This window comes from Physella acuta, unplaced genomic scaffold, assembly GCF_028476545.2.
Source record: "Physella acuta isolate Inbredline_101_S28 unplaced genomic scaffold, ASM2847654v3 ptg000164l, whole genome shotgun sequence".
In the NCBI taxonomy this organism is placed as follows: domain Eukaryota; kingdom Metazoa; phylum Mollusca; class Gastropoda; family Physidae; genus Physella; species Physella acuta.
In genome coordinates this window covers 274,590-288,019 of record NW_026731683.1, presented here as the reverse complement: position 1 = coordinate 288,019, position 13,430 = coordinate 274,590, and the positions used below count along the sequence as shown (strand labels likewise).

The following is a 13,430-nucleotide window of genomic DNA, read 5'->3' as shown; positions in this document are numbered from 1 at the left end:
ATACAAGCAAATAAACAAACCAACAAATTAAACAACAAAGAAAAGAAATATATCAAATAAATAAATTAAACAAAGTAATTAAAATCAAATTACGTAACTAGTTAATAATAATTTAACTAATTATAAAATAAAATTAAATTAAAAATAAACAAAATAAAAATAATTAAAAAGTAAACAAATAATCAAATTACGTAACTCGTTAATAAAAATTACACAATATAAACAAAGTAATTAAATTAAACAACAAGTAAACAAACAAATTAAACAAAATAAAAATACAATCAAAGTAATTAAATTACGTAACTCGATAATAAAAAATTAATTAAAAATTTAAAAACTCAAACAAATAATCAAATTACGTAACTAGTTAATAAAAATTACAAAATTAAAATTTAAAATTAACAAAATTAAAATCCAATTACGTAACTCGTTAATAAAAACTAATTAAAATCAAATTAATTAAATTCAAACTCATTAAAACTCATTAAAAAACGCATTAAAATTACGTAACTAGGTCACTGATTACGTCACAAGGTCACCGGTGGTGACCTACTGACCTACTCCGCATCCGCATCACCCACCCTAGGGTGGGTGAGTATTTTACTATATCTCATTGTCCCTGCGGCTCACCCACCCTCACCCACCTTCACCCAGGTGGGTGAGTATTTTACTATATGTCATTGTCCCTGCGGCTCACCCACCCTCACCCAGGTGGGTGAGTATTTTACTATATGTCGGTGTACCTCCTGCTCCCCCAGGGAGTATTTTACTATATCTCGTTGTCCCTGCGGCTCACCCATTCACCCTGGTGGGTGAGTATTTTGCTATATGTCATTGTTCCTGCGGCTCACCCAGGCAGGGAGTATTTTCCTATATAACCTTTGTTCCTGCTCCTGCTCCTGCTCCTGCTCACCCATGATACCCAAAAGGGACCTAATATACTACTTATAATCAACCAACTGAAAGCAAGTTTTTCGAAAGTTCCTGTGGGAGCACGAAAGTAGTGTTTTAGGAACCCCCCCCCCCCTCCAACCACCCCAGAAACAAAAAAAATAGTACCCCCCCCCCCCTGCAAATTTAAAAATTTTAATCCGCCCACCCCCTCCCGCAAAATGTCTGAAAGAAACACTTGGTGAAGTGTCATGGTGATTACTGACCAGTTTTTCTTTGCACTATTTTACTAGATGTAAAAACGAATATGACTGTTAAAGCTGTAACCACATTACATTTAGGTATATCAATGACCTATGTGGTAATTGCTTAATATAATTCATATTATAATAACCATAATCATAGAGCATGTAGAGACTTTAAGTGTTAACTGTGTCTAATTATTGAAACGGCGATTTCTCAATGGGCTAGTTTTCTCGCATCCCTGTTTAACATATTTCCAAAGTGTAAATAGCCTATGTATAAATAATAACACTAAGCTCGTCACATGAGTTAACAAGTAACACAAGAAAAACTATTCGCATTAAAATATAACCAAGCACAAAAGACAACACATAGCACGAAATAACCAACTACACACGATAACCAATCACACAAGTTAACAAATAGTATAAGATAATTAAACACTTAAGGCAACAAATCATATAAGGTAACCATTAACACACATTAGCAAGTCACACGAGAGACCCACGAGACTAACTGCCCGCGGTTACCCCATGTTTCAGATGTGAAATCTCGCTCGTCCTCTCGATCTCGTCTGGACGCCGAGGAGTTTGTTGACTCACAAATCCAAGGTTCATTAACATCACACCTTTATATTTGCCTAGTTCAATCTTTGAAGCGCACAATGTGCATGCCACACATAGTTCTGTTTTGCCTGCTATTTAGCCTACCCACATTTCACTTCTCGTTTTTCTTTTATTTAAAACCCAATGACCTTAACCCAGGAATTTATTTTTACGTTTTAATAGAGCATTTTGTTTATAAATAGTGAAGACTACATTTTCAAATATTTGTACTTGAGGCGTCTCTGAAACTGTAACTAAAGAAGTATTTACTTTTTGTAATAATAGCCCACAAGTAGGCCATTTATCTTAGATGAATTTAAAATATATTTCAGACTTGGTTTATAAGCAATTAAAGCAAAAAAAAAAAATTATCTTAGGGGTTATCCTAATTTGGACATTTTTTTACCCACCCACCCCCATCGTCACATTTTGTCGCAAATAGCCAGGCCCTTTCCTTTAAATGACGTCACACCTCAGCCTACAATCCCATCAAAATTGCAGTTTAATTTATTTATTTTTCAAATTATCAACTTTTTTTTTTCTAAATTATTGACTAAGCCCGGTCAATAGAGAGTATGTTAATCAATTTCTAATACAGTTTACGAAAAAAAATCTTTCCAAAACGCGTAACAACGGCTAAAATTCAGCGTTTAACATTACTTTTTTTAAACATGCAACAGTGTGACATCACACTTTCTAAACACATCGTCACTAAATCCCGAACCCTCCCCCTAAAGTCTGACGTCAGTTATGGACAACCTCCCCCCCCCCCCCTCTCCTATTCAAGAATACTAAAATGTTACATGTGAACACTTTGTTTAACGTTTTAAGAAAGTAGAACAGTTTAATAATTCAATATAGCATTTTTTTTAAATGCTGTAGTAAGGGGGGGGGGGGATGTTAAGAAAGTGTGCCGTTACATTTTGCATTTTAAAAAATATTGTAGGCTACTTAGTTTTTCTTATACTTTTTTTGTAAATTGTAATAACAATAGATCCCCTTACCTAATTCTGACAAGTCGGCCTACTTGCTGAAACTTTCAGAAATAGTAATTAGCAAAAACATCTTCCGTTGCGAACGGTTTTTAAATTTGTAAAAGGGAAACAACTCAGTCAAAAATTTAAAAAGAAAAAAAAAATGCTGTTCCGATGAACACAAAAAATTGCAGTTTTGGAGAGGAGAAGCAGAAGTAAAAAGATCAATGAAATGCCCGTAATGCTGAAGCTTATTAGACTCAGGGAAATCGTAGTCACTAAAATTAGCAACAAAACAATAATGTAGGCCTATATTTAGCAGTTGCAGATTAATATGCGAATGTATTTAAATTATGTAAGTTAGGGGTGGCCCATTATTACATTCAAGACGTCACACCCCAATAAAAGATGGTATAATTTTTGTGACCAGAAAAAATTGTTTTTTTTTAACAGTTGTCAATTTATTTCATTATTTAGATCTACTAGTTAATTTTTTTGGTAAAGGGAAACAACTCATTTAATGTAAAAAAGGAATATTTTTTTTTTTGTTTATTTATTTATTTGGGGGGGGGGGGGGTGTTGCATTCCGACAATGTTGTAGGTCTGGCCCTTTATAATTTGATATTAATGTGAAGATGAGTAGTGGAGTTTAAAATTGACGTAAATTATAACGGTAAAACTGCACACAAATATTTAGCTTTGCATTTCTTTTTCTTTGAACAAATCAGGATCAATATTTTCTGCTTTGTTATTTTGACATTTCTTGTTTTTGTTCTCTGTAAAAAAAAAAAGTAAACAGGGTTTCTTTTTCTTAGCCAATCTATCATCACACCCCTGCAACCCCTACCCCAACAAACACACACACAGTATTACCTCTCTTGCAATGGAATGACCAAGAATTAAGCTATATGCATACTATAATGACAATTTCTATTCTGGTTTTTTTATTTGTTTTCCTTATAACAAAATGTTATGTGGAGCTAATGGAAAACCAACTATGAACTAAGCACAACACATAAGCCCATCCACAATTACTTTTTATTTTTTTGCTTTGCTAAATTTTCTATTGAATGTGCACATTCATCAAATAATCCTGCTTATGTTTTTAATTTAATATTTTATTTCTAAATCACCTTTACTTTAACTTTTATTGCTAAGCTTTTTTGTAGTTTTTGCTCTCTTTTTACTTTTAGTAATTAATATTAAATTTGTATAATAATGTAGAAATTTTATGATAAATAATTGAGACCCACTGTAGATTACATTTTGCAGAATTTAAAAGTTTAAATGTGTATTTTAATATAATGATGCATTAAATCTAACTTAATCTAAACTAATGTATTTATTTTGTGATGGTTTTCTTAGTTTATTCCTATGACTAATACAACATTGTAATGTTAAACACAGCTGATACTCATTCTTAATCAAAGTTTTAGCTAGCCATTGTGTTGGTTTTTTTGCTATGATAAATAATTTGACTAAATGTTATGCCACCTACAGGATCAAGGTACATGATTGTTGATTGTGGGGGTGGCACCATAGACATCACAGTTCACGAGCTGGATTCTGTTGGGCACATCAAAGAACTGCTGAGAGCATCAGGAGGGCCTCATGGATCTATAGGTAGGACTTTGTGTTTTAGGTTATCACTGGTAGCACACTGTTCTCATGTTAGTTCTGATGGAAACATGGGTAGTACTTCTCTATGGTTTTAATGGTAGGAACCATATCATTTTACATTTCTTGACCATGTCATGTAGACATGCCCAGCAGGGCTAAATGTGTCAGTTTGAGGTTAGCCCTTAGAAACATAAAGCAAGCATTAATGTTATGACACTGTATCCAAACAATAAAGTGTAAGTTTTATTCTCTGTTTCTCTTTGCTAAGGTGTTGATGCAGAGTTTGAGAAGCTGTTGTGTGGAATCTTTGGAATAGAGTTTGTAGAGCAGTACAAGCGCAAGTTTCCCATGGGCTGGGTGCATCTGATGACAGACTTTGAGTCCAGGAAAAGGTCGGCCTCGCCTTACAAGAACACCTCGCTAAATGTGTCCCCGCCTTTTACTTTTATTAATGACTACAAGAAACACAAGGTTTGTTAAACAAAATTTTGTGATATCTATCTTCTCACGGTATCATTGTTAATGTGGTGTATATATATCTGTTTGCTTGATTGTATTACTTTAAAAAAAATGTAATGGTTTTAGAGTGATCCAGAGAATGCAGTGAAGAAATATGGTGACTCAGAAGTGGAGTGGTCACCACAAGGCATGCTAAGGCTGACACCAATTGCAATGAGAAGACTTTTCCTGCCCACCCTCACCCACATCAAGCAAGCCATTGGAGATGTCCTCAATCACCCTAATGCTAGAGGTACTTTATTTCATTAAAAAAATACAAAAAATGAAAAGCTACTTCCCTTGAAACACACCTAGATCTAAATGCTGGGGGTACTTGCTCTTTCTGTTTTTATTTAATGAAAATATTAGAAAAAAAATAATTACTTCCCTTGATCCTTACTAGATAAAGTTCTATGTGAAAGTGTGGTCATATGATAGATCATATGAACACTTTCCTACTTGTTCTGGATTTGAAACTGATAACAAATTAAATTTTGTACAACCTCAGCCCAGCCAGATAGAATATTTTAATATTTTGGAATGGGTAACCATTTCTGTAAGAGATAAAACTGAGCGATAACAAAAATACATGAAATACTTTTTTTCCCCTAAAGAATGCATTTTCCCTAGCTTGCTTGTAATTATATCAGTTCCAAAAAAAGCAGATATAAATATCATTTTACAACCTTCAAGAAGACATGTTTACTTTATTTATGTACATATATGAAAATGCCTTCATAAAATAACCAAAGTTGTTATGGTGCAAAACCCTTAATTAGAATCTTACCATTGACTGGCTGTGTTTTCCAACTAATTAGCTGCATGTGATTAGTCATCCAATTAGAAAGCTATCAAAGTGATAGCCCCTTTTGCAAAATGATTCATAATGCTAATTTCTTAGATCAAAATAATGTCTATATACTTTTTATCTTAATTTGCTAAATATTAAAACAATATTCTTGACTTTATTTCTTAATAGTAATTTAAATTTGTTAATGTTAAAAAAAAGTTATAGAATTTATTTAGTAAAATGTTGATTTTTTTTTTTTTTGTCTTCTATTTGACAGAAATCAAGTACATGTTTTTAGTGGGAGGTTTTGCAGAGTCCCCCATACTTCAACATGAGATGAGATCAGAGTTTGGGAATATCATGAAAATCCTCATCCCTCAAGAAGTCAGCTTAGCCATTCTCAAAGGTACACAAATAAACTTAACATGTAAAATATTAATTTAACAATTAATAAATCATATTTATCAGCATTTTAACCTATTGTGGTTAGCACCATGTCCAGTCACTTAGCTTTCACTGACTGGAGTCTGTTATCTATAATAATAATTGTTAAGTGGATTTCAGATCTTCAGACTTTGATACCGGAAATGACTTTAAGTTGATGCTTGCCAGTTAGCAGTGAAGAGTTATACTCTTCAATTTTAAAAATTCAAAAATACCTACAACATTCTCTTACCATATCAGGTGCTGTGCTGTTTGGCATAGATCCCTCTATTGTTAATGTGAGGAGATCCAGGCTAACCTATGGAGTTGGGATCTTAAATCGCTTTGACCCTGACCTTCATCCAGCCTCCAAACGAGTGAGAAGAGATGGTGTGGACTGGTGCACGGATATTTTTGACAAATATGTTGAGACTGACCAGCCCATCATGTTAGGCAATACAGTTGTGAGGAGTTATACACCAGCTAAAAAAGGTATGCTCTTTTGTCTGAGAGGGATTTTCATAGTGGGAATCGATGTAGCCTTCCCTATAGTAAACAGTTTTAACTTTCATTTATAGGTAGTTAGTTATTTTCAAGTGTATATTTTAAAGAGTATAACTATCTACCTATTTAACTATTTTTAATTAATTTTCATTTTTTTAAAAACTGTGAAAAAATACAAATATTTTAAGTTAACGCTTATAATACTTATATGGCTTTTCAACCAAGGAAAAATGTGATTAATATTTTATTCAACTAACAAATGTTTTTATTAGTTACACATTAAGAAATATGTAGCCCATTATTATTCTAAGAGTCCAATGTCTCCATTTTGTAATCTAATTTCAGGTCAGCTGAATATAGTCCTAAATATCTACAGCTGTGAGAATTCAAATGTCAAATTTATCACTGACCCCAGCGTCACACGATGCGGAACCCTGTGCCTTAACCTACCCGTGTTGGATGAAGATGTGGATGAGGAAGCAGCGAAGAAGAAAACAGGTCCGCGAGAGATCCAGGCAAGAATGTCTTTTGGTGACACTGAGATCAATGTTGTTGCCATTGATGTGAATTCAGGAAAAGGAGTCAAAGCTAGTGTCGATTTTCTTGGCAGATAATTTTTTTTATGCTAATGTACAGGGAGAATACTGTGCAATGTTTTTAAAATTGTATTATAAAATCTGTATTGATAAATATAGACAGTCTGTGTATTGATATTATTTTTTGTATGCAATAAACAATTACTAAATTCATGCATTTTATTATTGTTGCAATATGTCATATTTATACATATAATATATATATTATTCATTGTTCTTTAAAATATTTAATATTTCTTTTATCAAGACAAGAAATTTGACTTATTTTTGTCAAGATTTTGACTTGTTTTGAAAGTTTGTTTTAGTAAACAAACTACATTAGAAAAAGGATTGTCCTGATTAAGATAACTTAGAAGGCTAATGATGTATTATTTTATACAAAACTGACAATCCAAATGGTTTCATGATACTTGTATTAAGTTTTACATACAGTAATTATTGACATATCTATATATGCCAAAGCAATTAACTTTTAATGTTGCATCATATTATATATTTTTTCGGTTTCTATGATTAATGAGGTAATTAATCTTGGCCTAACAGCATACACTTTGTACTTAGTGCCTTGATGTCATTAAATTTACATAAGCTTTTTGGCTGCATGTTGAATTATTTTTTGCATACATTTTCCATTTTCTTGTTACATTGTATTGATTATAGCTATGTGATACACGCCAAGTTCATTTTGGAGTGTAGAAAATTATTGCAGTGAATTGTAACTTTATTTGCCCATTATTAATATTTGTAGTCACAAATGATATTACTTTATTGACAGAACATTGAAATTAGTTTCTGAGCCATAATATGAGCTGTAAATTCTTCAACCACAACTGCAGGCATTCATACCTTACCATTTGACACTTACTTCCTCATGACTTTTATTCCAATACATTATTTCCTTTAGCAAAGCATCACTTACATTACATCTCTCAATGTTGATTATATGATAGATATCCTTCCAAATATTTTCAGCAAATTTTGCTTTGTACTTACTTAGATGTTCCTTCACGATTGACTTGCTCCCAAAGTAATTTTTGCTCTCCAATGTTATCAATATATTTCATGTAACTTTTATAACTACCCTAACCTCCCCAGTAATTCTCCATTAAAGGCAACAGCAAAAAATCAATGCTCAGATGTGCACTATTTATTTCATTCCTTCAATGTACTCTCTCTATTGTTTTAAAGAGAACCCATTACAGGCTTTGCTAATCTATAACTATTTAGTCCCCACTAACTATACATGTATTGATCAATTGTAAAGTCACACTGAAGATGATGTGTGCATCCATTCAAATAAATTTTCTAAATGTATACACAATAGATTCAATGTGTTTTTATATTCCAATATGTTAAAGAGCAAGTAATTTAATCAACATGACCATAATGTGAACAGTTGACTAATGACAAACGTGGAAAAGATGTAAAACACAACCATAATGCGAAGAAGTGATAAGGGTATTGACATAGAATCACAATTCCAGTTGCTTCATTTGATTAATAAATTTAGTTAACTGAAGTAAAAAAATAAAGCAACAAATAATTTTAAGATTTATTATTTACTGGTCTGATAAATAAAAGTATATTACAGAATTTTCTATGAAGACAAAATTAGTAACATATGTACATGTTTGGAATGACAATAACTTTGCTAAATCTACAGAATGATAAAGATCCATTGATATAATGACAATGCTATCAGGGATCAAATATAAACCATAAGAACACCCTAAATCTGAGTAAAAGGAAAATATTTTTTAAAAAGTATATTTTTGTAGGAAAATACACAGCCTATAATATATTCAACTACATGAATCCTGTGAGTAAGTAACTAGATCGACCAAAAAAAAGCATGTCTTATTTAAAATTGAAGTACATTAGTCCTGCAACTTCATGAAGTAGATTTAAATTATAGTTCAAATCACATAGTAGGAAGCTTTCAAAGAATTATAAACTGACTGTATGCACAAGTGTCATGTTGCCTTTTTAAAAGATAATGTAATTTGTAATGATTGAGAGAGAGAGAGATAACATAGAACTAATAGTATATACAGTAGGTCTAAACAGTGATTTTTCTATTCTTTAGCAAATAATCAAAAACTTACAAATTTACACAATGATGAAATAAAAAGCCAGATTTTCAGCTAACAAAACATTTCAGAGAAATAACTCTTAACTTTAAGACAAAAAAAGTATGACAACCACAACAGCTAAAATCATTCGTTTTTTAAGTGTCAAAGTTTCATTCAGATCAGTTGAAACAATGGGAACTAAATGCAATCTGTTAACATACAGACTAACATTATATTAACAAATACATAATAAAAAACTATTACAACTTATTTAACCATTGCCCTCAAATTTGTGTAGGTAGGCCTATTTGCTTTATGAAAATTGAAGTAAGATACATGAATCAAATGCATCAGCAAAATTTCCATTGATGGTGCACAAGACTTTTTGGGCAGAAATTTACAACAAAAAAAAAGAGTTTAAAACTAAATTATATAACATGAAACATCTTGATTATTTTAAGCCAATCCTTTAAATTTATCACATTGATTGATTGAGGTGATTCTTTCAGTGCCTAATTAGGGAGAGAGAAAAAAGTTAAACATTTAGGTAACAGCAAGTTCACAAAAGAAGAAATACAGCATCAGTGATGATCAAGTATAAATATTTAGTTTAACTTACATTTTTAGTGCTTTAAGCCTTAAATAAAAAATATTTTGCTAATTAAGGAAGTGTGCAAAACCTTTATAGGCTCTATTAAAATTAAGAGTCTCATATACCTCAGTTACCACTCCAAAAGCATCATTTTTATCACCCCTAGTTTTAACTGTGGTCCAATCAGAGGGTTCAACTGTGCAATGTATGTCACAATCCAACTGGAAAATGTGGTAGCAAATTAAATATATTTAGACATACAGTGTACTTGTAAATAGTCCTCTAAGTTCTGTACTTCTTAAAACGTAAACAACAATGCAGCACACAAAAATATCAAGCTTTAGCCCACAAAAATAATCATTAAATACACATTAATTGAACAATAAATAATGTAGGATGAATTAAAATAAAATACTTACAAAATAAAACAGCATACTGCAGTCAGTATGAGACAGATCTGTACAATGCTGAAATAGTAATACACAAGAATCAATTTATGTTAGGGAAAATAAAGACAGCTGGGTATAGAATCAAACTTATTTATTTAATTGGTGTGGTCACTAATGAAGGTGAACTCTACTTCAATGTCAAGGAAATTTAATTATTTTAAAAATTGATTGCCACAAAATAATTAATAGTTAGAGCAGATCTCAGTATTACTATTGCACTATGCGCTAAAAGGCTTAAATAAATAGTAAATGCCCATATAAATACAGTCAAGTATTTAGAATTTAGAAGACTAAAATTTTTTTTTTAAAATGGTTAACTAAAAAGTAGCCTACTTACTATAGACTATTAACTACTCTTAACTTTAACTCAAAAATAGTATGCCCATCATTCACATATTTTTTTTACTGTCGTCACGGTAATGATGGCTGACGAAAATGACGATACCATGATTCGATTTTTAACAATGTTTCATGGTCATTTCAGAAATATATACTTTAAATTGTTATTTTTGCGTGTTATTCAACAATATTGGTCTAGTTTTAACAATGGATGATTGGTGTTTGATGCAACTTTGCCATTTGTACAATTTTTTTGTCTAATCGCTGAGAATATTGAGCACAACATAATAAAAATAAGTAAAACATGAATTGCTTTATTTAATATTGTTCTAAACATACTGAAAATATATTCTTAACTATAGAAAATTATAACTTGCTGTCTACTAAACTAATGTCATTATTATTTTAAAAATCATGAAGGGTAAAAATAAAACCTATAAAAAATAACTCGATGGAGACAACAGCTCGCCAGGTATTTGAATGGGGAGAAATCTACCACACAACACACTTCTACTGCAGTGAATGGTCAATAGCATCACAGCAACACTCCCTAAAAAATTAACCCACTGTATCTCTGAAACTCAGTCATATCATTGTAGCCATTTAAAAACAAACGCGTTTTTTCACAAATCATTTTCTAGGCTACGAATTAAATTTGATAAATAAAATTGGTATCAAATTAAAGGTAGCCCTTTTTCCACTTCCGGGGAGGAAAAAGTCTGAAAGAAACACTGGTGTCGCGCTTAGCCACTACCCGAAGAATTGCATGAAAGAAACTGCAAGCAAACCACTTTTAAGATTAGACACATTAATTAGGCGGTAATTTTTATTATAGAGTATCGATGAAGAAATTTCTTTCAAGTTGGGGGGGGGGGGGGGGGGGGCGGGGCGGCTTAAACGTTCTTTCGCGAGGGTGGGGCTTCGCCCCTACCCGAAGAATTGTATGAAAGAAACTCTTCACGCAAACCACTTAGATTAGACAAAGTTGCCTTTTTATTCAATGTTTACTCGAGAATCAATGACGTCATATTACTGTGTGCACTCTCCGGCTTGATATTATTTTCTACTATATGACGTCATATTTCGTTTTCGTTTCACTGTGTAAGTTTTTAAATTGCTTGTGTTTTCTCTAGAGCGTTCTTGTCAGATAGATACATAGATAGATAGATAGATACACAGACAGCGAAACTATTATATAGAATAAATGAATAATAAACCTAAATCAATGGCTAAATATATCAATATAGGCCAGAAATTAACTTTAAACAGTAGTGTCTGCAAGCAAGATTTGCTATATAAACAGCAGCCATTTGTAAAATAGAGTGACTTCCGCCTGAATCTCGCGCAATAAGTCTATAAAAATAAAACTTTAACAAGATGGCTGCTATAGTAAATGAGCATGGTTGCATCTGTTGGAAACATTGCTGGTGTTCATTTATTACTTAGGTTTTTCGATTCGTGAAATCTCGTTCTCGCGGTTTTGAAGCACCCGTGTTTTGGGCGGCCATATAAAATATCGAATCATTTCTTTCTCATGAAGTACATGATAGTTAAAACTAAGGATTGTATCGTAATCGGATAGATTTTCACTCGAAACTGCCCATGTATTTACGGGGCGAATAATTAACATTTTAATAATGGCAGCTTGACCTAATTTCTTTATTTGTATTTAACGAGGCAGTCGAGAGAAAGTCACGCTGACCTAGCTTGCGTTTCAAGTCGAATAAACTAAAAGCAGGTGCGTTCTACAATAACTTTATTGTAATATACAATTTGTATATCATCTTTACTATCAAATAAAAATAGAATTGTTTAATATAATTAGGGTGGAAACAATGCTTTTGAGGGTGTAAGTAATAATGCCATTTTATTATATTCTTGTTTGGTGAAAACGAGGCGCGGGAAAATGTGTGCCGCGCAAGAATCCAATCATTTGGCTAGATTTATGACTGTTTTTTATGTCATACCTAAAAATAGAATGTTTACGCTTTCTTCGTTGATGATCGTTTTTATTATTTTTTAAATTGAAAGTATGAATTATTAGTTAGATTGCGGATTTTGTAACTTGGTATACTTACCTTTTATCAATTTAAAAAACATAGCATGCTAATTGTGAACAAATAGGCCTATAGTCATAAAACACAGAAATATAAAGTTATAATTGCGATGTGCCACACCCGGGCCACACCCCCTCAAGAAAGCATGTGTTTATTAAGCTGTTTATCTCACTTTACAACAGTAATTAAAATTAATTTTCAAATTTTTATCACTTATTGGGTAAGATTAAGCACATGTTTACCAAAAATAAAAATAAAACAAAAGCAAATTCTGTTTTAATGAAGGTCACGGGTGAAGTTTTTTTTTCCTTCTGTCACGTTCAGTGGAGGGTGCCACAGGCTGACCTGACTTTGGAATTTTTTTCAGTAATAATGACTTTGCACAGAAAGTTAAAATATGCTAAATTAGCTTAGTTTACTAGTGTTCTAGCTATTATTGATACATTTTTAATAAAAAAATCATTCTGTAATTCTCATCAAACAGCCTAATCTAGATAGATTACCTAAGTTTTCTTTAGTTTTGCTATATTTCTGAGAAAATCATAAATTAATTGCTTTCTTACCCTCGATTTGGAGATTTAGCCATCACGAAATGAATTATTATTGGTAAAATAATACCAATAAAAGCCCAAATGGCACTAATTACACCCAAAGCTAAACCCGTATCAGACATTGTATTGTTTTTCTGAGTTTTCTTAGTCTTGTCATATGATGTTCAGTATACGTTTCCGGTCGCAAGACAGTAGAGTAGCACTAATTGTCGAGAGAGAAAACGTT

At 32.0% G+C, this 13,430-nt stretch overlaps 2 protein-coding genes across 2 annotated transcripts in view; one reads left to right on the top strand and one right to left on the bottom strand.

Annotated features, from left to right (window-relative positions):
- Positions 1–8,465, top strand: part of LOC131935904 (uncharacterized) — a 46,805-nt gene extending 38,340 nt beyond the window's left edge. The window contains exons 8-13 of the mRNA XM_059292647.1: positions 4,214–4,336; positions 4,602–4,804; positions 4,919–5,084; positions 5,899–6,027; positions 6,306–6,536; positions 6,894–8,465. Of these exons, the coding sequence (XP_059148630.1) occupies positions 4,214–4,336; positions 4,602–4,804; positions 4,919–5,084; positions 5,899–6,027; positions 6,306–6,536; positions 6,894–7,162 (1,121 nt within the window). The 3' untranslated portion in view covers positions 7,163–8,465. The remainder of the gene's footprint in view (positions 1–4,213; positions 4,337–4,601; positions 4,805–4,918; positions 5,085–5,898; positions 6,028–6,305; positions 6,537–6,893) is intronic.
- A 70-nt stretch (positions 8,466–8,535) lies between these two features.
- LOC131936007 (V-type proton ATPase subunit e-like) lies at positions 8,536–13,393 on the bottom strand. The gene is made up of 4 exons (XM_059292798.1): positions 13,217–13,393; positions 10,228–10,275; positions 9,934–10,029; positions 8,536–9,728 (listed from the first exon to the last, which is right to left on the bottom strand). Exons 1-3 carry the CDS (start codon positions 13,324–13,326, stop codon positions 9,939–9,941), a joined length of 249 nt encoding a protein of 82 aa, XP_059148781.1. The 5' UTR covers positions 13,327–13,393; the 3' UTR covers positions 8,536–9,728; positions 9,934–9,938.
- Positions 13,394–13,430: the final 37 nt, after the last annotated feature.

Bases quoted from the DNA above. Each gene is read 5' to 3' on its own strand.
- LOC131936007 (XM_059292798.1), bottom strand. From the start codon at position 13,326: ATGTCTGATACGGGTTTAGCTTTGGGTGTAATTAGTGCCATTTGGGCT. The intron at 10,276-13,216 runs GTAAGAAAGCAA...TTACTATTTCAG, and splicing joins GCTAAATCTCCAAATCGAGG to CATTGTACAGATCTGTCTCA. The intron at 10,030-10,227 runs GTAAGTATTTTA...CACATTTTCCAG, and splicing joins GCAGTATGCTGTTTTATTTT to TTGGATTGTGACATACATTG.